Source organism: Pseudophryne corroboree, chromosome 6 (genome assembly GCF_028390025.1).
Source record: "Pseudophryne corroboree isolate aPseCor3 chromosome 6, aPseCor3.hap2, whole genome shotgun sequence".
Classification (NCBI taxonomy): domain Eukaryota; kingdom Metazoa; phylum Chordata; class Amphibia; order Anura; family Myobatrachidae; genus Pseudophryne; species Pseudophryne corroboree.
Window position 1 is genome coordinate 39,916,439 of NC_086449.1, and position 26,618 is coordinate 39,943,056.

At 49.3% G+C, this 26,618-nt stretch overlaps 1 protein-coding gene across 7 annotated transcripts in view; it reads right to left on the reverse strand.

Annotated features, from left to right (window-relative positions):
• Positions 1–10,826: 10,826 nt before the first annotated feature.
• AURKB (aurora kinase B) overlaps positions 10,827–26,618 on the reverse strand; it is a 33,222-nt gene continuing 17,430 nt past the window's right edge. For all 7 annotated transcript variants that reach the window (XM_063930889.1, XM_063930886.1, XM_063930885.1 and 4 more), the window contains exons 3-9: positions 26,301–26,385; positions 25,794–25,848; positions 13,850–14,047; positions 12,878–13,016; positions 12,541–12,689; positions 12,288–12,462; positions 10,827–11,615 (exon numbers count right to left, since the gene is read on the reverse strand). In XM_063930889.1, the coding sequence (XP_063786959.1) occupies positions 11,445–11,615; positions 12,288–12,462; positions 12,541–12,689; positions 12,878–13,016; positions 13,850–14,047; positions 25,794–25,848; positions 26,301–26,385 (972 nt within the window). In that variant the 3' untranslated portion in view covers positions 10,827–11,444. The remainder of the gene's footprint in view (positions 11,616–12,287; positions 12,463–12,540; positions 12,690–12,877; positions 13,017–13,849; positions 14,048–25,793; positions 25,849–26,300; positions 26,386–26,618) is intronic.

Sequence of the window (26,618 nt, forward strand, 5' to 3'; positions counted from 1 at the left end):
AAAGGACCATGGGGAATAGCGGCTCCGCAGGAGACAGGGCACAAAAAAGTAAAGCTTTACTAGGTCAGGTGGTGTGCACTGGCTCCTCCCCCTATGACCCTCCTCCAGACTCCAGTTAGGTACTGTGCCCGGACGAGCATACACAATAAGGGAGGCATTTTGAATCCCGGGTAAGACTCATACCAGCCACACCAATCACACCGTACAACTTGTGATCTAAACCCAGTTAACAGTATGACAACAGAAAGGGCCTCTTAAAGATGGCTCCTTAACAATAACCCGAATTAGTTAACAATAACTATGTACAAGTATTGCAGATAATCCGCACTTGGGATGGGCGCCCAGCATCCACTACGGACTCCGAGAAATAGAATTATCGGTAAGTAAATTCTTATTTTCTCTATCGTCCTAAGTGGATGCTGGGGTTCCTGAAAGGACCATGGGGATTATACCAAAGCTCCCAAACGGGCGGGAGAGTGCGGATGACTCTGCAGCACCGAATGAGAGAACTCCAGGTCCTCCTTTGCCAGGGTATCAAATTTGTAAAATTTTACAAACGTGTTCTCCCCCGACCACGTAGCTGCTCGGCAGAGTTGTAATGCCGAGACCCCTCGGGCAGCCGCCCAAGATGAGCCCACCTTCCTTGTGGAGTGGGCTTTTACAGTTTTAGGCTGTGGCAGGCCTGCCACAGAATGTGCAAGTTGAATTGTGTTACAAATCCAACGAGCAATCGACTGCTTAGAAACAGGTGCGCCCAACTTGTTGGGTGCATACAATATAAACAGCGAGTCAGATTTTCTGACTCCAGCCGTCCTTGCAATGTATATTTTTAAGGCTCTGACAACGTCCAACAACTTGGAGTCCTCCAAGTCGCTAGTGGCCGCAGGCACCACAATAGGTTGGTTCAGATGAAATGTTGATACCACTTTAGGGAGAAAATGCGGACGAGTCCGCAGTTCTGCCCTATCCGAATGGAAGATTAGATAAGGACTTTTATAAGATAAAGCCGCCAATTCAGATACTCTCCTGGCAGAGGCCAGGGCTAGTAACATAGTCACTTTCAATGTGAGATATTTCAAATCCACCTTTTTCAATGGTTCAAACCAATGGGATTTTAGGAAATCTAAAACTACATTTAGATCCCACGGTGCCACCGGAGGCACCACAGGAGGCTGTATATGCAGTACTCCCTTGACAAAAGTCTGGACCTCAGGGACAGAGGCCAATTCTTTTTGGAAGAATATTGACAGGGCCGAAATTTGAACCTTAATGGATCCCAATTTGAGACCCATAGATAATCCTGATTGCAGGAAATGTAGGAAACGACCCAGTTGGAATTCCTCCGTCGGAACCCTCCGATCCTCGCACCACGCTACATATTTTCGCCAAATGCGGTGATAATGTTTCACGGTGACTTCCTTCCGTGCCTTAATCAAGGTAGGAATGACTTCTTCTGGAATGCCTTTCCCTTTTAGGATCTGGCGTTCAACCGCCATGCCGTCAAACGCAGCCGCGGTAAGTCTTGAAAAAGACAGGGACCCTGCTGTAGCAGGTCCCTTCTCAGAGGTAGAGGCCACGGTTCGTCCGTGAGCATCTCTTGAAGTTCCGGATACCAAGTCCTTCTCGGCCAATCCGGAACCACTAGTATTGTTCTTACTCTTCTTTGCCGTATGATCTTCAATACCTTTGGTATGAGCGGCAGAGGAGAAAACACATACACTGACTGGTACACCCAAGGAGTTACCAGTGCGTCCACAGCTATTGCCTGTGGATCTCTTGACCTGGCGCAATATTTGTCCAGTTTCTTGTTGAGGCGAGACGCCATCATGTCTACAATTGGTCTTTCCCAACGGTCTATTAACATGTTGAAGACTTCTGGATGTAGACCCCACTCTCCCGGATGAAGATCGTGTCTGCTGAGGAAGTCTGCTTCCCAGTTGTCCACGCCCGGGATGAACACTGCTGACAGTGCTATCACGTGATTCTCCGCCCAGCGAAGAATCTTGGCAGCTTCTGCCATTGCACTCCTGCTTCTTGTGCCGCCCTGCCTGTTTACATGGGCGACCGCCGTGATGTTGTCCGACTGAATCAACACCGGCTTTCCTTGCAGGAGAAGTTCCGCCTGGCTTAGAGCATTGTAGATTGCTCTTAGTTCCAGAATGTTTATGTGAAGAGACTTTTCCAGACTCGTCCATACTCCCTGGAAGTTTCTTCCTTGTGTGACTGCTCCCCAGCCTCTCAGGCTGGCGTCCGTGGTCACCAGGATCCAATCCTGAATGCCGAATCTGCGGCCTTCTAATAGGTGAGCCTTCTGCAACCACCACAGAAGTGACACCCTTGTCTTTGGTGACAGGGTTATTCGCAGGTGCATCTGCAGATGCGACCCTGACCATTTGTCCAACAGATCCCTTTGGAATATTCTTGCATGGAATCTGCCGAATGGAATTGCTTCGTAAGAAGCCACCATTTTTCCCAGGACTCTTGTGCATTGATGTACTGACACTTTTCCTGGTTTTAGGAGGTTCCTGACCAGATCGGATAACTCCTTGGCTTTTTCCTCTGGAAGGAAAACCTTTTTCTGAACCGTGTCCAGAATCATTCCTAGGAACAGCAGACGAGTTGTCGGGATTAAATGGGATTTTGGAATATTCAGAATCCACCCGTGTTGTCTTAGCACCTCTTGAGATAGTGCTAAAGCTGTCTCCAGCTGTTCTCTGGACCTTGCCCTTATTAGGAGATCGTCCAAGTATGGGATAACTAATACGCCTTTTCTTCGAAGAAGAATCATCATCTCGGCCATTACCTTGGTAAAGACCCGAGGCGCCGTGGACAATCCGAACGGCAGCGTCTGAAACTGATAGTGACAGTTTTGAACAATGAACCTGAGGTACCCCTGGTGTGCGGGGTAAATCGGAACGTGTAGATACGCATCCTTGATGTCCAAGGATACCATAAAGTCCCCTTCTTCCAGGTTCGCTATCACTGCTCTGAGTGACTCCATCTTGAACTTGAACTTTTTTATGTAGAGGTTCAAGGACTTCAGATTTAGAATAGGCCTTACCGAGCCATCCGGCTTCGGTACCACAAATAGAGTGGAATAATACCCCTTTCCTTGTTGTAATAGGGGTACTTTGACTATCACCTGCTGAGCGTACAGCTTGTGAATGGCTTCCAACACCCTCTCCCTTTCGGAAGAGACGGTTGGTAAGGCAGACTTCAGGAAACGATGAGGAGGATCCGTCTCTAATTCCAACCTGTACCCCTGAGATATTATCTGCAGGATCCAGGGGTCTACCTGCGAGTGAGCCCACTGCGCGCTGTAATTTTTGAGACGGCCCCCCACTGTCCCCGAGTCCGCTTGAGAGGCCCCAGCGTCATGCTGAGGTTTTTGCAGGAGCCGGGGAGGGCTTCTGTTCCTGGGAAGGAGCTGCCTGTTGGTGTCTCTTCCCTCTTCCTCTGCCTCGTGGCAGGTACGACAAGCCCTTTGCTCTCTTATTTTTGTAGGAGCGAAAAGGCTGCGGTTGAAAGGTCGGTGCCTTTCTCTGTTGGGGAGTGACTTGAGGTAAAAAAGTGGATTTCCCGGCAGTAGCCGTGGCCACCAAGTCTGATAGACCAACTCCAAATAACTCCTCCCCTTTATACGGCAAAACCTCCATGTGACGTTTTGAATCCGCATCGCCTGTCCACTGTCGTGTCCATAAGGCTCTTCTGGCTGAAATGGACATAGCACTCACCCGAGATGCCAGTGTGCAAATATCCCTCTGTGCATCACGCATATAGATAAATGCATCCTTTATTTGTTCTAACGACAGTAAAACATTGTCCCTATCTAGGGTATCAATATTTTCAATCAGGGATTCTGACCAAACTACTCCAGCACTGCACATCCAGGCAGTTGCTATAGCTGGTCGTAGTATAACACCTGCATGTGTGTATATATTCTTTTGAATAACTTCCATCTTTCTATCTGATGGATCCTTAAGTGCGGCCGTCTCAGGAGAGGGTAACGCCACTTGTTTGGATAAGCGTGTGAGCGCCTTGTCCACCTTAGGGGGTGTTTCCCAGCGCGCCCTAACCTCTGGCGGGAAAGGGTATAATGCCAATAACTTTTTTGAAATTATCAACTTTTTATCAGGAGCAACCCACGCTTCATCACACACGTCATTTAATTCTTCTGATTCAGGAAAAACTGTTTGTAGTTTTTTCACACCATACATAATACCCTGTTTTACGGTATCTGTAGTATCAGCTAAATGTAACGTCTCCTTCATTGCCAAAATCATATAACGTGTGGCCCTACTGGAAAATACGTTTGAATTTCTACCGTCGTCACTGGAATCAGTGCCCGTGTCTGGGTCTGTGTCGACCGACTGAGGCAAAGGGCGTTTTACAGCCCCTGACGGTGTTTGAGGCGCCTGGACAGGCATTAATTGATTGTCCGACCGCCTCATGTCCTCAACTGACTGTTTAAGGGAAGATAAACCATCACGTAATTCCACAAATAAAGGCATCCATTCTGGTGTCGACCCCCTGGGGGGTGACATCTGCATATTTGGCAATTGCTCCGCCTCCACACCAATATCGTCCTCATACATGTCGACACCACGTACCAACACACACCGCAAACTCACAGGGAATGCTCTAATGAAGACAGGACCCACTAGCCCTTTTGGGGAGACAGAGGGAGAGTCTGCCAGCACACACCACAAAGCGCTATATATACAAGGGATATCCTTATATTAAGTGCTCCCTTATAGCTGCTTTAATATATATATATATAGCCATTAATGTGCCCCCCCTCTCTGTTTTACCCTGTTTCTGTAGTGCAGTGCAGGGGAGAGACCTGGGAGCCGTTCTGACCAGCGGAGCTGTGACAGAAAATGGCGCCGTGTGCTGAGGAGATAGGCCCCGCCCCTTTTTCGGCGGGTTCTTCTCCCGCTATTTTTCCAGTCAGGCAGGGGTTAAATATCTCCATATAGCCCCTATGGGCTATATGTGAGGTATTTTTAGCCTTGTATAAGGTTTATATTTGCCTCTCAGAGCGCCCCCCCCCAGCGCTCTGCACCCTCAGTGACTGCCCAGTGAAGTGTGCTGAGAGGAAAATGGCGCACAGCTGCAGTGCTGTGCGCTACCTTATGAAGACTGAGGAGTCTTCAGCCGCCGGTTTCCGGACCTCTTCACGCTTCAGCATCTGCAAGGGGGTCGGCGGCGCGGCTCCGGGACCGGACTCCACGGCTGGGCCTGTGTTCGATCCCTCTGGAGCTAATGGTGTCCAGTAGCCAAGCAGCAAATCCACTCTGCATGCAGGTGAGTTTACTACTTTCCCCCTAAGTCCCACGTTGCAGTGATCCTGTTGCCAGCAGGACTCACTGTAAAGAAAAAAACCTAAACTAAACTTTCTCTAAGCAGCTCTTTAGGAGAGCCACCTAGATTGCACCCTTCTCGTTCGGGCACAAAATCTAACTGGAGTCTGGAGGAGGGTCATAGGGGGAGGAGCCAGTGCACACCACCTGACCTAGTAAAGCTTTACTTTTTTGTGCCCTGTCTCCTGCGGAGCCGCTATTCCCCATGGTCCTTTCAGGAACCCCAGCATCCACTTAGGACGATAGAGAAATACCCCTTTCCTTGTTGTAGGAGGGGTACTTTGATTATCACCTGCTGGGAATACAGCTTGTGAATTGTTTCCAATACTGCCTCCCTGTCGGAGGGAGACGTTGGTAAAGCAGATTTCAGGAACCTGCGAGGGGGAGACGTCTCGAATTTCCAATCTGTACCCCTGGGATACTACTTGTAGGATCCAGGGGTCCACTTGCGAGTGAGCCCACTGCGCGCTGAAACTCTTGAGACGACCCCCCCCCACCGCACCTGAGTCCGCTTGTACGGCCCCAGCGTCATGCTGAGGACTTGGCAGAAGCGGTGGAGGGCTTCTGTTCCTGGGAAGGGGCTGCCTGCTGCAGTCTTCTTCCGTTCCTCTACCCCTGGGCAGATATGACTGGCCTTTTGCCCGCTTGCCCTTATGGGGACGAAAGGACTGAGGCTGAAAAGACGGTGTCTTTTTCTGCTGAGATGTGACTTGGGGTAAAAAGGTGGATTTTCCAGCTGTTGCCGTGGCCACCAGGTCCGATGGACCGACCCCAAATAACTCCTCCCCTTTATACGGCAATACTGCCGTTTGGAATCTGCATCACCTGACCACTGTCGTGTCCATAAACATCTTCTGGCAGACATGGACATCGCACTTACTGATGCCAGATTGCAAATATCCCTCTGTGCATCTCGCATATATAGTAATGCATCCTTTAAATGCTCTATAGTCAATAAAATACTGTCCCTGTCAAGGGTATCAATATTTTCAGTCAGGGAATCCGACCAAGCCACCCCAGCGCTGCACATCCAGGCTGAGGCGATCGCTGGTCGCAGTATAACACCAGTATGTGTGTATATACTTTTTAGGATATTTTCCAGCCTCCTATTAGCTGGCTCCTTGAGGGCGGCCGTATCTGGAGACTGTAACGCCACTTGTTTTGATAAGCGTGTGAGCGCCTTTAATTTTCTATCGGGGGAGACCCACGCATCATCACACACTTCATTTCATTTATCTGATTCAGGAAAAACTACAGGTAGTTTTTTCACACCCCACATAATACCCTTTTTTGTGGTACTTGTAGTATCAGAAATATGTAACACCTCCTTCATTGCCCTTAACATGTAACGTGTGGCCCTAATGGAAAATACGTTTGTTTCTTCACCGTCGACACTGGAGTCAGTGTCCGTGTCTGTGTCGACCGACTGAGGTAATGGGCGTTTTAAAGCCCCTGACGGTGTTTGAGACGCCTGGACAGGTACTAATTGGTTTGCCGGCCGTCTCATGTCGTCAACCGACCTTGCAGCTTGTTGACATTATCACGTAATTCCCTAAATAAGCCATCCATTCCGGTGTCGACTCCCTAGAGAGTGACATCACCATTACAGGCAATTGCTCCGCCTCCTCACCAACATCGTCCTCATACATGTCGACACATACGTACCGACACAGCACACACACAGGGAATGCTCTGATAGAGGACAGGACCCCACTAGCCCTTTGGGGAGACAGAGGGAGAGTTTGCCAGCACACACCAAAACGCTATTATTTTACAGGGACAACCTTATATAAGTGTTTTCCCTTATAGCATCTTAATATGTAATAATATCGCCACAAAAATGCCCCCCCTCTCTGTTTTAACCCTGTTTCTGTAGTGCAGTGCAGGGGAGAGCCTGGGAGCCTTCCCACCAGCAGTTCTGTGAGGGAAAATGGCGCTGTGTGCTGAGGAGAATAGGCCCTGCCCCCTTTTCGGCGGGCTTCTTCTCCCGTTTTTCTGACAACCTGGCAGGGGTTAAATACATCCATATAGCCCCAGGGGCTATATGTGATGTATTTTTAGCCAGCATAGGTACTTTCATTGCTGCTCAGGGCGTCCCCCCCAGCGCCCTGCACCCTCAGTGACCGTTGGTGTGAAGTGTGCTGAGAGCAATGGCGCACAGCTGAAGTGCTGTGCGCTACCTTAAGAAGACTGGGAAGTCTTCAGCCGCCGATTTCTGGACCTCTTCTCTCTTCAGCATCTGCAAGGGGGTCGGCGGCGCGGCTCCGGTGACCCATCCAGGCTGTACCTGTGATCGTCCCTCTGGAGCTAGTGTCCAGTAGCCTAAGAAGCCAATCCATCCTGCACGCAGGTGAGTTCACTTCTTCTCCCCTAAGTCCCTCGATGCAGTGAGCCTGTTGCCAGCAGGACTCACTGAAAATAAAAAAACCTAACAAAACTTTCTCTAAGCAGCTCTTTAGGAGAGCCACCTAGATTGCACCCTTCTCGGCCGGGCACAAAGATCTAACTGAGGCTTGGAGGAGGGTCATAGGGGGAGGAGCCAGTGCACACCACCTGATCCTAAAGCTTTTACTTATGTGCCCTGTCTCCTGCGGAGCCGCTATTCCCCATGGTCCTGACGGAGTCCCCAGCATCCACTTAGGACGTCAGAGAAATTATACTTTCTTTTCTAGGAGCTCAGGAGAGCCCCTAGTGTGCATCCAGCTCAGCCGGGCACAAGATTCTAACTGAGGTCTGGAGGAGGGTCATAGAGGGAGGAGCCAGTGCACACCAGGTAGACCTAAAGCTTTCTTTAGTTGTGCCCAGTCTCCTGCGGAGCCGCTATTCCCCATGGTCCTTACGGAGTCCCAGCATCCACTTAGGACGTCAGAGAAAGCTATATTGCTGCCCAGGGCGCTCCCCCCTAGCACCCTGCACAAACCGTTGGCGTGTGGGAGCAATGGCGCACCGCTGCGGTATCTGGCGGGGGAATCGTAAATGGTGCCCAGGCACCTAACATGTACTTATGCCAGCCTTAAAACTTAAAGTAACTTGCTGCCCAGGGCACTCCCTCCTCCTCCCCCCCCCCCCCCCCCCAGCGCCCTGTGAGTGCCGTTGGTGTGTGGGAGCATGGAGCGCAGCTTGTTACCTCCGTTACTGAAGTCTTCTGCCGTCACTGAAGTATTCTGTTCTTCCAATATTCACGCGGCTTCTTTCTTCTGGCTTCTGTGAGGGGGTTGACGGCGCGGCTCCGGGAACAAGCAGCTAGGCGAACCAAGTGATCGAACCCTCTGGAGCTAATGGTGTCCAGTAGCCTAAGAAGCAGAGCCTTTAACTAAGAAGAAGTAGGTCTGACTTCTCTCCCACGATGCAGGGAGCGCCTGTAGCCAGCAGGTCTGCCTGAAAATAAAAAACCTAACCAAAAGTCTTTTAGAGAAACTCTGTAGAGCTCCCCTAGTGTGTGTCCAGTCTCTCCTGGGCACAAAGTCTAACTGAGGTCTTGAGGAGGGGCATAGAGGGAAGAGCCAGTTCACACCCAGTCAAAGTCTTTTTAGTGTGCCCAAGCTCCTGCGGATCCCGTCTATACCCCATGGTCCTTACGGAGTCCCCAGCATCTTCTAGGACGTATGAGAAACATTACTTGAATAAAGAATACAATTTAGACAAGGTTAAGAACAATTTGGACAAAATGTGGTGTCCAGCAGTCTAACCCCATATTATTAAGGCACAGACACCTCCCTATCTTGTCTCAGCTCCTGTGAACGTTAGCTATTAAGGTAGCAAATAACTTTTTTGTAATCATGACCCAACAGCGTACCTGTAGAAATGTTGTTACCTGAACTCTGTTTTAAGCATTTCAATCACATCAGCCAGCCAGACTTCTGGGTGAGAAAGTGGTTGCAGCCAAAGACACGTCACAGAAGATTTCAATCTTCTAGTGGAACTGTGGTCAACCCATACAGATAAAGCGGCGCCAATTTTAGGCATCAAATCACGACTTCAGATTTTATTTTATCTTTTGATCCTGGAAAGGAAACCGTTTAGCCTTTAGAATACTCACATCTGCCCATTTCACATTGGTTTTTTTTAATGTGAATACAAGATCTTTGATAAAGTGTGTTTTAATACGCAGACTTATGTCAGTCAATGGTTTTATAAAGGAAGCCGAACATTCACATCAACAGGGTTCAATGACCTGGGCTCTTCCCGAATCTCTGCAGACTCACTGCTAGATGCCAAATAAGAGAACCCAGGGACTCGCTGACAGACTGTGCGCCACCTTTACCCAGTTACCAGCGTCTCTTCGGCCCCTTAACTTTACATACAGTAACTCCTCAGTGACATACCGCAAGTATTCCCCGCAAGGAAGTAGCCACCAAGGAGATACTAGATTCTTTGGGCTGAGGGACATATGCACACATAAAACCTCTGCACATACATCTGATAATGGCCTGGTAACACTAGGATGAGATTTACTTCTGTTCTACCCATCAGCGAGATCAGAGCACTGAAAAGGAGAGGTGGGGGAAGGTCAGAATTCATCAAACCTTCCACAGAGGGGATGGGTAGCCCATAGCACCTAATCTGGTTCTGGTTACCATTTTATAGCATGTAGTCGATAAATGATAGGTAGAATCTAATTCCATTGCTATAGGTAAACTCACCACTTGTGCCCTGCAGAAGGTTTGAGCAATCTCTGTGTAAACAACTTTCTATAAGAAACACCCTTAAAAAGAAGCGACTTACCTAGAACAGGTGCATTTTTGCTCTTTGGGGAAGACGGGTTAAGGCTCCATATTGTTAAAGTCCTCACTGAATGCTGTAGGTCCCACACAGCAGCACCAAACACTGGAGACAACGTGGCCACCATCCAACCGAGTGTGACCTGGAAGTGATTCTCTATACTCCAGAGGACCGCCTGGCACACGCACCTACCAAGAACGGCAGGCTCTCCATCCCCAGCGTTACCCCCGCCTATGCTGGAGGAGTGTTGCAGGGACCATCCACAAACAGGTAAGCCACCTCTACACGCTACATAAGCGCTAGTCACCTACCCTAGCCGAGACAAGGAGAGTCACGGTATACACCTTCTGCAAGTGTTCATTTCTCCTGGCTATTCAACAGACTATGGAATTGCCAGAACACTTATGGCCATTATGAGGCAGGAACAGAAGTCAGGACTCAACACAGGATGCCCCACCTTAATGGTCACCATCAAAGTCCGTATTTTATACCTGTAAGTCACACCCACCATGGGATGTTGGACTAGACCAGTAAAGACTCCCATCTCTCACCAAACACTGCTTCACTGACAGAACAGCCATTTATACTATAGACTGTGCCCCCCCATATTATAAGTCTCCCAAACCCCTCCTCGCACATTTCTCCTTACATATTAGACACAGACCTTATTCCCTATGGCAAAATGTGACCATGCATTCAGAGGAGTTATCATTGAGCATTTGCAATTCACTAAGAAACCGGTTTTAAAAATGAAGTTTATTTACATATCAAAACTTATGTACACGAGCAGTAAATACAACAATGCCCCGAAAACTGGAATACACGTCACCAACTTTACACAAAACATTCAAACAACTGTTTTAGTAAAAGACTGATGCAATTTTACTATATATAAATACCCATTTATAAGAAAACAAGACAACCTCATCTTAAAATCAGTGATGCTTATTTAGGCCAGGGTTCGGCAGCTGTTGTGGAACCACAAGTACTAGCGTGCTCAGCCAGACTTGTAGCCCCTCTGCTCTTAGTCTTCACTCCATAGGTCCATATGCAACACTGCAAACATTCATTCTCTCCCCCCTCCCCCCGCCATATACACATATATACAGAGATCACAGAGACACCAAGCCCAGCCACCTGACAGTTACAAAGCCGCCCGGTTTTATACAACCACAAGTATTATAGACCCCGACACCCACCAGCGCTCTGCCAGCAAATGTATAAACACTTTATCAACAGGCAGTTTCTGGATTTGAGAGGGACATCAGAGCGAAACGTCTCACGTGACCGGTCAGCTGGACCAGTGGTGTTCATGGGTGGGGACGTAAAACTACCAAAACCGCATAAACAGGGATCACTTTAACGGCTGGCTCCGAAGACGGGAGGCAGGATTCTGCGAGAGTTTGCTCTCACCCATGGGTGCTCCATGACACCCTTAGGTGTTAGTCGCTGTGCTGGGACATAACGCAGTAGTTTGCTGATCAGATCTTTGGATCCGTCGGACAAGAAGGACGGGAACTGTAGATCAACCTGTGAGGATGAGAAGTAGAGTCAGCACTCCGTAGAAACGCTGGGACACTGAAGATACTGGACAGGAGTAAGGAGCAATTGCACTATGGCTAACTATGGGCCTAATTCAGACCTGATCGTAGGCCCAGCACAGGGCTAGTCCGCCCCGCCCTCCCCCGCAGAAGTACAAAAGCATTGCGCAGCGGCGATGCTTTTGCACTTCGGGAGTACCTCCGGCGAGCGCAGCTTTTGCGTGCTGTCTGGGAGCTACTAGTCGCTGCCCGGGTCGCAGCGGCTGCGTGACGTCACGCAGCCGCTGCAGCCCACACCTACAGTCCAGCCACGCCTGCATTGGCCAGACCGCGCCCACAAAACGGCAGCCAAACGCCATTGTGCCGCCCCGCCCACCTCTGCCTGTCAATCAGTCAGAGGCGATCGCTAGGCAACACTGCAGGTGGAGCAGATGGAAAACATGCAAAGATTTAGGATTGGGAGGGGCACTTCAGTTTAAATTAATTCTAGGTTTCAGTGCAAGAACAAAGCTGCCAGGTGTTTGCTACATGCAAAATCAGCCAGTATTTTCCCTGCATGCAGATACATACATTTACTCCCCTGCATGTTTATATCCAGGAGATTATCGCTCCGTGCTTGCTCCCATCTCTGAACCAGACCTACTGACCATGAACTATTTACCTTTACAATCCTACGATGGGTTTCCGCATGGGAGGGGCTCTCGAAAGGGGGCACGCCCACCAGGAGCTCGTAGCAGAGGACCCCTGTGCACCACAGATCCACTTTCTCATCATGAGTTTTGCCCTCCACCATCTCTGGAGGCAGGTAGTCCAGTGTCCCGCACATTGTCCGGCGCCTACAGACAGAGAAACCGCCTTAGAAGTTGTAGTTACGTTTTGCCAGAATACTCCTGGCGCCTGGGAACAGTACACACCTGAGGGAGGGGGCGTGAACGGACCAGCCGAAGTCTGCTATCTTCAACTCTCCCTTGTATCCCATGAGCAGATTCTCCGGCTTGATGTCCCTGTGGATCACCTTCCGCTCGTGGCAATATTGCAGGGCGTCCGCCAGCTCCTCTATGAACTGCGGAGAGATTGGCATCAGTTACTACAAGCCAGATGTGCCAACCAAGACACGAATGTAGAACCTCTACACGAATGTGACTGCTCTTCCAGACTGTCCATGGTCATTTACCGTTCAGAGGCCTCGGCAGAAAGGGTGCGTTTCCGTAGGCACGCAAGAGGCGTGGAAGTCCGCCAGCTCTCACTTACCGTGGCGCTCCTTTGCTCATCGAAGCGGCCGTACTTCTGCAGCTCCCTGTATAGTTCCCCTCGGGGAGCAAACTCCAGCATCAGGTAGATCCGCTTGCGGTCGTGGAAGTAGTTATACATCCGCAGGACATTAGGGTGTCTGTGGGACGCACGTGAAGAGGATCAGACAAAGAAGCACTAGAGACACAATTACACAATATTGTATAATTGTATCGCAATGACTACATTACACAGACTGTTCTGGGAAAACTGTAATACCAGCTCAGCTGTAACATTGGAGAGTGATAAAGCGGAGAAAGATAAAGTACCAATCTGCTCCTAACTGCCGTGTTACAGCCTGTGTTTGAAAAAAAATAAAAAAAAAAATAACAAGACAGGTGCTGATTGGTTGGTACTTTATTTCTCCACGGCTTAGTACACATGCCAAAAACTACCGACCAATCAGCTACCAACTGTCACTTTTCAAACACAGCCTGTAACATGGCAATAGCAGATTGGCTGGTACTTTATCTCTCTCCAACCTTTCATAAACCTCCACCATCGCTACAATGGATAGTACTGGTCTCTACAATGAACGGACGTGTTATCCCGTCCTCTTACCAGCCCCTTATTCCCTAATGAAGGAGGGGGGTGGGGGGGATGGGGGGGGGGGGGGGGGGGAGACTTTAATTTACATCTGTAACAGTTACTTGTACTTATAGTAGCGCAGGCATTCCCAACCGCAGTCCTCAAGGCACACTTAACTGTGCAGGTTTTAGCGATATCCAGGTTTGAGCACAGATGGTTAAAATTAAAATAACTGGAGGTACAAATTAAGCCAGCTGCGCTTAAGCATTAGCACCACTAAAATCTGGAGTGTTAGCGTGCTCGGGAACGGAGGGTGGGAACGCCTACGATAGCGGAACAGAGTATGACTTCAGGCGATGAGGTGAGGAGAGTAAACAGCCCCTGCTGGCTCTGAGTAAGATGTACCTGAGATGAGACTGGATCTCGATCTCCCTCCTCAGCTGATGCTCGACGCTCTCCTTCTCTAGCTGGGATTTAAACAGCACCTTCAGGGCCATGATAAACTTGGAGTTCTTGTCCCGGGCCAGGTAGACGTTTCCGAATTTGCCTTTTCCCAACGGGCGGCCGATGTCAAAGTCTTCGATGGTGAACTTCTTCTTGGGACTGTTAGATCAGAAAAAGCGATAAAGCCGCAGGTGAGAGAGTGATCTACGCCCCATCATTACAACTGCACTTGTTCTAGAGATATTGTAGAAGACCTTTTCTTTACAGCAAAGCTGGATTCCTGTAAATAAGGGCTCATACAGCAGCCCAACTCTCCCTGCGAGGCGGCCTACTCAGCAGCTGAGCCGGCACACAGGAGGCGCCATTGAGGAGGCTACAGCACAACGCGGAGAACAACTTGGGAAGCCAGGTTTATTTACAAGTGGTCCCCCACGTTAGAAAGTCACCCAGACCCCCTTCCACAACAAAAGATGGCAAATAAGATAGCAGAACAGTATTAGAAGGCTGTTAGGGGGCTATAAACAAAGTTTTGGACGGACTTAAAGAAAAAAAAGTCAAGTGGTTGATTTTCACATATTTGAGAAGTGGTAGAAAAAAAAAATATAGGATTTGAATTACCTATCGGTAAATAATTTCCTCGTACTCCTTAGAGGATACTGGTGTTCCATTTAATACCATGGGGTATAATCTGGTCCACTAGGAACCATGGGCACTTTAAGAAATTGATAGTGTGGGATGGCTCCTCCCTCTATGCCCCTCCTACCAGACTCAGTCTAGAAACTGTGCCCGAGGAGATGGACATACTTTGAGAGACGGATAGATAAAAGATAGTGGTGAGATTCCGTACCAGCACACACAAAACAGCAACAGCTGAACCAACAATACTTAACCAAGTAACAGTGCAGGAAGAACGAAGCACCGGGGGGGCGCCCAGCATCCTCTACGGACTACGAGAAAAGGATTTACCGGTAGGTAACTAAAATCCTATTTTCTCTTACGTCCTAGAGGATACTGGGGTTCCATTTAGTACCATGGGGAAGTACCAAAGCTCCCAAACCCGGTGGGAGTGCTGAGGTTCCTGCAGAAATGATTTACCAAACTGAAGGCACAAAGTAACGAGCTATAAGAACTTAACGTGTTCGAACCAGACCAAGTAGCCGCTCGGCAAAGCTGTAAAGCCGAGACAACCCCGGGTAGCCGCCCAGGAAGAACCCACCGACCTAGTAGAGTGGGCCTGTACAGATTTTGGAACCGGATATCCTGCCGTGGAATAAGCATGCTGGATAGTGAACCTGATCCAGCGTGCAATTGTCTGCTTAGAACCAGGACACCCAATTTTATTGATCATATAGAACAAACAGTCAGATTTCCTGTGACGATCTGTCCTCTTTACGTATACCTTCAAAGCCCTCACAACATCCAAAGACTCTGAAGTAGCGGAAGTGTCTGTGATAACCAGAACCACAATAGGTTTATTGATGTGAAACGCAGACAACACTTTTGGAAGAAATTGCTGACGAGTCCCGAGTTCAGCTCTGTCCTCATGGAAAATTAAATAGGGACTCTTGTGAGACAAAGCCCCCAGCTCAAACACACGTCTTGCTGAAGCCAACAGTGTGACGGTCTTCCACGTAAGATATTTTACGTCCACCTCCTGTAATTGTTCAAACCAGTCCAATTGGAGGAACTGCAGCACCAAATTGAGATCCCAAGGTGCAGTGGAAGACACAAAGGGAGGTTGGATGTGCAGAGCACCTCTCAAAAACATCTGGACCTCAGGGAGAGAAGCCAATTGTTTTTGAAAGAAGATGGACAAGGTCGAAATCTGGATTTTTATGGAGCCCAGACGTAGGCCCACATCCACTCCCCACTGCAGAAAAAGCAGGAAACGTCCCAGGTGAAATTCCATTGCAGAATAAGTTCTGCTCTCACACCAAGAGATGTATTTCTTCCAAATACGGTGGTAATGTTTAGACGTTACCCCCTTCCTGGCTTGGATCATAGTCAGGATAACTTTGTTAGGTATCCCTCTTCTGGCTAGAATCAGCCGTTTAACTTCCATGCCGTCAAACGTAGCAGTGATAAGTCCTGATAGACAAACGGGCCCTGTTGCAGAAGGCCCTTGCGAAGAGGAAGACGCCAAGGATCTTCGAGGAGCATCTCCAAAAGGTCCGCGTACCAGGCCCTTCGAGGCCAGTCCGGAGCAATGAGTATTGCTTGAACCTTTTCCCCTTTTTATTCTTTTGAGAATTCTTGGGATCAGAGGAAGCGGAGGAAACACGTACACCATCTGATAGACCCATGGAGTAGTCAGAGCGTCTACCGCCACTGCCTGTGGGTCTCTTGACCTGGACCAATACCGCTTGAGCTTCTTGTTGAGACAAGAGGCCATCATGTCCATTTGTGGATATACCCACAGACGTGTCAAGCACCTGAACACTTCCGGGTGAAGGCCCCATTCCCCCGGGTGCAGGTTGTGTCTGCTGAGGATGTCTGCTTCCCAGTTGTCTACTCCTGGAATGAAGACCGCTGACAACACCACAGCGTTTTTTCTGCCCAGAGGAGAATTCTTGACACCTCTGACATTGCTGCTCTGCTTTTCGTTCCGCCATGTCAGTTTATGTACGTCACTGCCGTCACGTTGTCCGACTGGACTTGAATGGCCCGATCTTTAAAGATAAGAGGCCTGCAGAAGGACGTTGTATGTGGCCCCGAGTTCTAGAATGTTGATTGGAAGGATGACTTCCTGACTTGACCATCTTCCTTGAATCTGCACCCCCTCGGTGACTGCTCCCCAACCTCTGAGGCTTACGTCCATGTTTAACAGGATCCAGTCCTGAATTCCGAACCTCGACGAGGTGAGAAGTCTGTAGCCACTACAGAAGGGAAATCCTGGCTTTTGGCGACAGACGGATCATCTGGTGCATGTGAAGATGCGATCCGGACCATTTGTCCAACAGATCGAGCTGGAAGGGTCTTGCGTGAAACCTTCCGTATTGAAGCGCCTCATAAGAGGCCACCATTTTCCCCAGAAGGCGAATGCATAGATGGACAGATATCCGGGTTGGTTTCAGGACATTCCGAACCATCGACTGGATTACCTAAGCCTTTTCCAACGGAAGGAACACTTTCTACGACTCAGTGTCCAGTATCATTCCCAGGAATGGGAGCCTCACTTTGGTGAACACCCTCGGTGCCGTGGAGAGACCAAATGGCAGGGCCTGGAACTGGTAGTGACAGTCCTGCAGTGCAAACCGTAGATAAGCCTGATGAGGCGGCCAGATCGGAATGTGAAGGTACGCATCCTTGATATCCAGAGACACTAGGCATTCCCCTTCCTCCAGACCAGAGATCACCTCTCTCAGAGAATCCATCTTGGACACTCTTAAGAATGGGTTCAAGGACTTGAGGTTCAGAATTGCTTGTACCGAACCATTTGGTTTCAGTACTACAAACAAATTGGAATAGTACCCCTTGTTGTGCAGATGAGGTGGAACTGGAACAATGACTTGAGTCTGTACCAGTTTTTGGATGGCATGCTGTAAAGTTATACTTGCCTCTTATGAAGCTGGTAAGCCTGATTTGAAGAATCTGAGGTGGGCGCTCTTGGATCTCCAGTCTGTAGCCCTGGGAAATAAGATCTATGACCCAGGTATCCCGGCATGAACTTGACCAGAAGTGACTGAAGAATTTTAGTCAGGCTCCCACCTGACAGTCCTCCAGGCATTGTGGTCCACCATCATGCTATCATGCTGAAGGCTTTGAGGAATCAGCTGTCCGAAAGGACTGTAAATTTGAAGCTGAATAAGCTTTCCTGGCTGGGGGAGCTGCGGAAGGAAGATACGTAGACTTACCCGCAGTAGCTTTGGAGATCCATCTGTCTAGTTAGTCTCCAAACAAGGCTTCTTCTCTGAATGGTAGGCCTTCCATGCCTTTCCTAGAGTCCACATCAGCAGTCCACTGGCGTAGCCACACAAGCCCCTGCGTGCTGACACTGCCATAGCGGTGGTGCGTGCATTAAGCAAACCAATCTCTTTTATGGCTTCCACCATAAAGTTCGCAGAGTCCTGTATATGCTGCAGGAGTAAAACATCCCCCCTAGACAAGGAATCTAACACCTCAATTAGGTTACCTGACCATTGAAATGGCTTTTGTGATCCACGCACATGCAATAGTGGGTCTCTGGGCCACCCCAGTAGCTGTGTACAGTGATTTGAGTGTAGTCTCAATCTTACGACCAGCCGTATCTTTTAGGGAGGCTGCACCAGGGACAGGTAATACAATTTTTTGTGACAGCCTAGAGACTGATGCGTCCACTATTGGTGGATTTTCCCATTTTTTTCTATCCTCCAGAGGAAAAGGATGAGAGCAACCTTTAGGGATTTGAAATTTCTTATCAGGATTAACCCACGGTTCTTCAAACAGGGTATTCAATTCCTTTGACACAGGAAAAGTGACTCAGGACTTTTACATTAAAATAAGATTCCTCAACACTCCTGTGACACCTTATTCAGGAATTTGCAGAACATCTGATAGAGGCTATTCCCTGTAACAGAGTAGCATCCCCCCTCTCCAAATCCACCTCACCCTCCATGTCTGACCTGTCAGAGTCAGACTGCAGGATATGGGCCAGAGATCATTTTTGCGGACAAATGGAAGGGGATTGAGACGTTGGTTTGGGGACTGAGTCTCTATTCATAAACTCATCCACAGGCTGTCTTGAGTATTACGTCTCTTTCATTGCGGGATAGCTTTGTCAAAATATTTGCGATCATTCCCTTAATGGAATTAACCCACTCCGGTTCAGGCCCTCTATTCTGGGAAGGTGCACTGCCCTGAGTACCCAGTGGTGAGCCCCCTGGTGCAGAGGAACACTCTGCTGTACAAGAAACACACTCTTTGCCTGACATAATGTAAATGTGACAGCTCACACACACACACACACACACACACACACACAGGAAAAGGGTAAGTACAATTAACCCACAACGAGCCCTTCAGGGAGACCGTTATTTGGAGCAAGCCCCTACCGCACCCTTATCGCTAATGCCAAGCTTAGCTGGGTCGCAGACCAAGTACCCCGATAGGGGACTTAGTACACTAATAATCGCTCCCCCCCTGCTATGACTCCCTGGTACCGCTGAGGTACCGGAGGACCTGCGCGTCCCTGTCAGTCAGCGTCTGTGTCCACTGCAGAGGGAAAATGGCGCTGGTGAGCTGCTGGATCTGCTCATAGTAAAGGCCCTGCCCCTTCAATGGCGCGCGCGGTCTTCCCGCTTTTTTTTTTATACTGGCTGAGGTAATCTGGTGCTTAAAAATGGAGAGAAAACCGTTTTAAGGCTGTTTTTGCCATTGTGGGTACTGTGTACAATGTACTGAGACGCAGCTGTGTAGAAGCTGTGCGTCTCCGGACCCTTATGCCGCCACAATGGCTGGTGACCCGCTAGTCGGGACGCCAGCTTAGTACTCACCACTCTTCTATCTTCTGGCTCTGTGGTGGCGTGCTGCGGGAAGGTACGCTTGCGAATAGTTCCCTCAGGAGCTCAGTGTCCTGTCAGCAGGGAATGGGACCATTAACCCTGAGAGAGAGGTTGGGCCGTCTTCTTCCCCCCTAAGTCCCACGAAGCAGACAGTCTGGTGCCAACCAGCCCTGCCTGAAAATAACAAAATGCAGAAAACTCCTCAGGAGCTTCCATAAGCGTGACCGGCCCCTCCGGGCACATTTTCTAAACAGAGTCTGGTAGGAGGAGCATAGAGGGAGGAGCTAGCCCACACTATCAAATTCTTAAAGTGCCCATGGCTCCTAGTGGACCAGTCTATACCACATGGTACTAAATGGAACCCCAGTATCCTCTAGGACGCAAGAGAAATTATAGGCAACACATGTTTTTCAGCAAATTAAAGACTTGCTAGTATTTTGGGGTACATAAATATCCATAAAGTGGTTTTTCAGTTTTCATACAAGTTTGGAATTGACTTGCAAAAAAATAAGAATTTACTCACCGGTAATTCTATTTCTCGTAGTCCGTAGTGGATGCTGGGAACTCAGTAAGGACCATGGGGAATAGCTGGCTCCGAAGGAGGCTGGGCACTCTAGAAAGATTTAGGACTACCTGGTGTGCACTGGCTCCTCCCACTATGACCCTCCTCCAAGCCTCAGTTAGGACACCGTGCCCGGACGAGCAGACATAATAAGGAAGGATTTTGAATCCCGGGTAAGACTCTTACCAGCCACACCAATCACACCGTACAACTCGTGATACTATATCCAGTTTGACAGTATGAAAACAACTGAGCCTCTCAACAGATGGCTCAACAATAACCCTTTAGTTAACAATAACTATTTACAAGTATTGCAGACAATCCGCACTTGGGATGGGCGCCCAGCATCCACTACGGACTACGAGAAATAGAATTACCGGTGAGTAAATTCTTATTTTCTCTGACGTCCTAGTGGATGCTGGGAACTCCGTAAGGACCATGGGGATTATACCAAAGCTCCCAAACGGGCGGGAGAGTGCGGATGACTCTGCAGCACCGAATGAGAGAACTCCAGGTCCTCCTCAGCCAGGGTATCAAATTTGTAGAATTTTGCAAACCTGTTTGCCCCTGACCAAGTAGCTGCTCAGCAAAGTTGTAAAGCCGAGAACCCTCGGGCAGCCGCCCAAGATGAGCCCACCTTCCTTGTGGAATGGGCATTTACAGATTTTGTCTGTGGCAGGCCTGCCACAGAATGTGCAAGCTGAATTGTACTACAAATCCAGCGAGCAATAGACTGCTTAGAAGCAGGAGCACCAAGCTTGTTGGGTGCATACAGGATAAACAGAGAGTCAGATTTTCTGACTCCAGCCGTCCTGGAAACATATTTTCAGGGCCCTGACAACGTCTAGCAACTTGGAGTCCTCCAAATCCTTAGTAGTCGCAGGCACCACAATAGGCTGGTTCAGGTGAAACGCTGACACCACCTTAGGGAGAAACTGGGGACGAGTCCTCAATTCTGCCCTATCCATATGGAAAATCAGATAAGGGCTTTTACATGATAAAGCCGCCAATTCTGACACTCGCCTGGCTGAAGCCAAGGCCAATAACAAGACCACTTTCCACGTGAGATATTTCAGATCCACGGTTTTTAGTGGCTCAAACCAATGTGATTTTAAGAAACTCAACATCACGTTGAGATCCCAAGGTGCCACAGGAGGCACAAATGGGGGCTGAATATGCAGCACTCCTTTCACAAATGTCTGAACTTCAGGTACTGAAGCTAGTTCTTTTTGAAAGAAAAATCGACAGAGCCGAGATCTGTACTTTAATGGAGCCTAGTTTTAGGCCCATATTCACTCCTGCTTGCAGGAAATGCAGAAATCGACCTAGTTGAAATTCCTCTGTTGGGGCCTTTTTGGCCTCGCACCATGCAACATATTTCCGCCATATGCGGTGATAACGCTTTGCAGTAACATCTTTCCTGGCCTTAATAAGCGTAGGAATGACTTCTTCCGGAATACCCTTTTCCTTTAGGATCCGGTGTTCAACCGCCATGCCGTCAAACGCAGCCGCGGTAAGTCTTGGAACAGACAGGGCCCCTGTTGTAGCAGGTCCTGTCTGAGCGGTAGAGGCCACAGGTCCTCTGAGAGCATCTCTTGAAGTTCCGGGTACCACTCTCGTCTTGGCCAATCCGGAACCACGAGAATGGTGTTTACTCCTCGCTTTCTTATTATTCTCAATACCTTTGGTATGAGAGGCAGAGGAGGGAACACAAACCGACTGGTACACCCACGGTGTCACTAGAGCGTCCACAGCTATCGCCTGAGGGTCCCTTGACCTGGCGCAATATCTTTTTAACTTTTTGTTGAGGCGGGACGCCATCATGTCCACCTGTGGTTTTTCCCAACGGTTTACCAGCATCTGGAAGACTTCTGGATGAAGTCCCCACTCTCCCGGGTGGAGGTCGTGTCTGCTGAGGAAGTCTGCTTCCCAGTTGTCCACTCCCGGAATGAACACTGCTGACAGTGCTAGTACATGATTCTCCGCCCATCGGAGAATTCTTGTGGCTTCCGCCATCGCCATCCTGGTTCTTGTGCCGCCCTGTCGATTTACATGGGTGACTGCCGTGATGTTGTCTGACTGGATCAGCACCGGCTGGTGTAGGAGCAGGGATTTTGCTTGACTTAGGGCATTGTAGATGGCCCTTAGTTCCAGAATATTTATGTGAAGGGAAGTCTCCTGACTCGACCATAGTCCTTGGAAGTTTCTTCCCTGTGTGACTTGCCCCCCAGCCTCGAAGGCTGGCATCCGTGGTCACCAGGACCCAGTCCTGTATGCCGAACCTGCGGCCCTCTAGAAGATGGGCACTCTGCAGCCACCACAGTAGCGACACCCTGGTTCTTGGAGACAGGATTATCAAGCGATGCATCTGAAGATGCGATCCGGACCACTGGTCCAACAGGTCCCACTGAAAGATTCTGACATGGAACCTGCCGAAGGGAATTGCTTCGTAGAAAGCCACCATCTTTCCCAGGACCCGCGTGCAGCGATGCACCGATACCTGTTTTGGTTTCAGAAGGTCTCTGACTAGAGATGACAACTCCCTGGCTTTCTCCTCCGGGAGAAACACTTTTTTCTGGACTGTATCCAGAATCATACCCAGGAACAGTAGTCGTGTCGTCGGAACCAGCTGTGACTTTGGGATATTCAGAATCCAGCCGTGCTGGTGCAGCACCTCCTGAGATAGTGCTACTCCCACCAACAACTGTTCCTTGGACCTCGCTTTTATTAGGAGATCGTCCAAGTACGGGATAATTAAAACTCCCTTTTTTCGAAGGAGTATCATCATTTCCGCCATCACCTTGGTAAATACCCTCGGTGCCGTGGACAGTCCAAACGGCAGCGTCTGGAATTGGTAATGGCAATCCTGTACCACAAATCTGAGGTACTCCTGGTGAGGATGGTAAATGGGGACATGCAAGTAAGCATCCTTGATGTCCAGGGATACCATGTAATCCCCCTCGTCCAGGCTCGCAATAACCGCCCTGAGCGATTCCATCTTGAACTTGAATTTTTTTATGTATGTGTTCAAGGATTTCAAATTTAAAATGGGTCTCACCGAACCGTCCGGTTTCGGTACCACAAATAGTGTGGAAAAGTAACCCTGGCCTTGTTGAAGTAGGGGTACCTTGATTATCACCTGCTGGGAATACAGCTTGTGAATTGCCGCTAGCACCGCCTCCTTGTCTGAGGGAGCAATCGGCAAGGCAGATTTTAGGAACCGGTGGGGTGGAGACTCCTCGAATTCCAGTTTGTACCCCTGAGATACTATTTGAAGGATCCAGGGATCCACCTGTGAGCGAGCCCACTGATCGCTGAAATTCTTGAGGCGGCCCCCCACCGTACCTGGCTCCGCCTGTGGAGCCCCACCGTCATGCGGCGGACTTGGAAGAAGAAGCGGGGGAGGACTTTTGCTCCTGGGAACCTGCTGTTTGTTGCAGTCTTTTTCCCCTACCTCTGCCTCTGGACAGAAAGGACCCACCTTTTCCACGCCTGTTTTTCTGGGTCCGAAAGGACTGAACCTGATAAAACGGCGCCTTCTTAGGCTGTGAGGGGACATAGGGTAAAAATGCTGACTTCCCAGACGTTGCTGTGGAAACTAGGTCCGAGAGACCATCCCCAAATAATTCCTCACCCTTATATGGTAACACTTCCATGTGCTTTTTTGAATCTGCATCTCCTGTCCACTGGCGAGTCCATAAGCCTCTCCTAGCAGAAATGGACAATGCACTTACTTTAGATGCCAATCGGCAGATTTCCCTTTGTGCATCTCTCATATATAAGACTGAGTCTTTTATATGGTCTATGGTTAACAGGATCGTGTCTCTGTCTAATGTGTCAATATTTTCTGACAGTTTATCTGACCACGCAGCGGCAGCACTGCACATCCAAGCTGACGCAATAGCTGGCCTAAGTATAATGCCTGTGTGTGTATATACAGACTTCAGGATCGCCTCCTGCTTTCTATCAGCAGGTTCCTTGAGGGCGGCCATATCCGGAGACGGTAGTGCCACCTTTTTAGACAAACATGTGAGCGCTTTATCCACTCTAGGGGGTGTTTCCCAACGTGACCTATCCTCTGGCGGGAAAGGGAACGCCATTAGTACCTTCTTAGGAATTACCAATTTTTTTATCAGGGAAAGCCCACGCTTCTTCACACACTTCATTTAATTCATCTGATGGGGGAAAAACTACGGGTAGTTTTTTCTCTCCAAACATAATACCCTTTTTAGTGGTACCAGTAGTTATATCAGAAATGTTTAACACCTCTTTCATTGCCTCAATCATACAGTGAATGGCCTTAGTGGGCATCAGGTTTGACTCATCGTCGTCGACACTGGTGTCAGTATCCGTGTCGACATCTGGGTCTGCTTGAGGTAGCGGGCGTTTTAGAGCCCCTGACGACCCATGCGACGCCTGGGCAGGCACGAGCTGAGAAGTCGGCTGTCCCACATTTGGCATGTCGTCGATTTTCTTATATAAGGAGTCTATACGTGCACTCATTACTTTCCATAAGCCCATCCACTCAGGTGTCTGCCCCGCAGGGGGTGACATCCCTTCTAAAGGCATCTGCTCCGCCTCCACATCATTATCCTCATCAAACATGTCGACACAGCCGTACTGACACCGCACACACAAGGAATGCTCCGAATGAGGACAGGACCCACAAAAGCCCTTTGGGGGGACAGAGTGAGAGTATGCCAGCACACACCAGAGCGCTATATAATGCAGGGACTAACTAAGTTATGTCCCCTATAGCCGCTTTTTATATTATATATGTATTGCGCCCAAATTTAGTGCCCCCCCTCTCTGTTTTTACCCAGTTCTGAAGTGTAGACTGCAGGGGAGAGCCAGGGAGCTTCCTTCCAGCAGATCTGTGAAGGAGAAATGGTGCCAGTGTGTCTGAGGGAGATAGCTCCGCCCCTTTTCCGCGGCCTATTCTCCCGCTTTTTTCTGGATTCTGGCAGGGGAATTTACCACATATATAGCCTCTAGGGCTATATATTGTGGTATTTTTGCCAGCCAAGGTGTTTTTATTGCAGCTCAGGGTGCCGCCGCCCCCCCCCCCCCCCCCCCCAAGCGCCCTGCACCCTCAGTGACCGGAGTGTGAAGTGTGCATGAGGAGCAATGGCGCACAGCTGCAGTGCTGTGCGCTACCTTGGTGAAGACTGATGTCTTCTGCCGCCGATTTTCCGGACCTCTTCTTGCTTCTGGCTCTGTAAGGGGGACGGCGGCGCGGCTCCGGGACCGAACACCAAGGACTGGGCCTGCGGTCGATCCCTCTGGAGCTAATGGTGTCCAGTAGCCTAAGAAGCCCAATCCGGCTGCAAGCAGGCGAGTTCGCTTCTTCTCCCCTTAGTCCCTCGCTGCAGTGAGCCTGTTGCCAGCAGGTTTCACTGAAAATAAAAAACCTAAAATTATACTTTCTTTCTAAGGGCTCAGGAGAGCCCCTAGTGTGCATCCAACCTCGGCCGGGCACGAAATCTAACTGAGGCTTGGAGGAGGGTCATAGTGGGAGGAGCCAGTGCACACCAGGTAGTCCTAAATCTTTCTAGAGTGCCCAGCCTCCTTCGGAGCCCGCTATTCCCCATGGTCCTTACGGAGTTCCCAGCATCCACTAGGACGTCAGAGAAATTCCAGATGACTAACATGCAAATTTTAATTTTCCGCAGCCAAACTTCAGACACATTGCGCTGAATGACCCCCAGTGAGACAAACTAAAGCTATTACTGCATCACAATAGAAACGTCCCCAGCCAGTCTCTCTATATCTATCCATCTATCTGATATCGCCCACATACTGGCAGCTCAGTATACACAAACAAAGATCTACGTGTGTTGCACATAACAGAGTGAGCACTTACCAATCCACTGCTCTGTCATGTTGGTTATCGGTCACTGTCACTCTGCCTGCAGAAACTGTTGTGGATACAAGACATGCAGGGCGATTAGTTTCACAGCTTTATACTGCAATCCCACCACCCAGACATACAGGGGGAACAGCTTCCTCCCACACAGACCGACACAGGAGGAACCAGCTCCCCCCCCAGACTATTTAGGCCGTGCCTGCCCATCACTACCGATCCCACCAGTATTTGTGATCCCATTTCTGAGAGCCGACGCTTCCTATGACAAATTACATTTGATAATGCATCAAAAAACCAGGTAGTTCTTCCTCCAGCCATGGTAATTACAGAGCAAGAGGTGAAACACACGGGGGTGTTTCTTACCAACCCGTCTCTAACTCAGAAGGGAAGCACGGGACGGCTGTACTAATTTACTCAGAACACGCTGTCAATATACTTGGTGTCCGTCATGTGTTCAAGCCTGTTTATCCCACAGGAAGAAGACCATCGAGTTCAGCACCGTACCGGACAGTGATGATGTCATAGCAGACGGGAAGTGTTCTTTCCTCAATACCCTCTGGGGACCCGCAGCACTGGTCGGAGTGGTGAACTGTGGAATGAAATCGAAGGTTTATTAGGAAATAGGGGTGTGCGGCTGACGGCAACATTTTGCTATTTGGAACAGGAGCAACTCTACGTCACACAGATACTTGGACAACACTGCGGCGATTCCTGTTCTGCGACAACCTCCTGGGCAGAATGAGCGCGTTGTGACAGACGTCCGATGTCAACAGGTTCACCTATGGCAGGCTTGGCCAACCTGTGGCTCTCCAGACGTTGTGA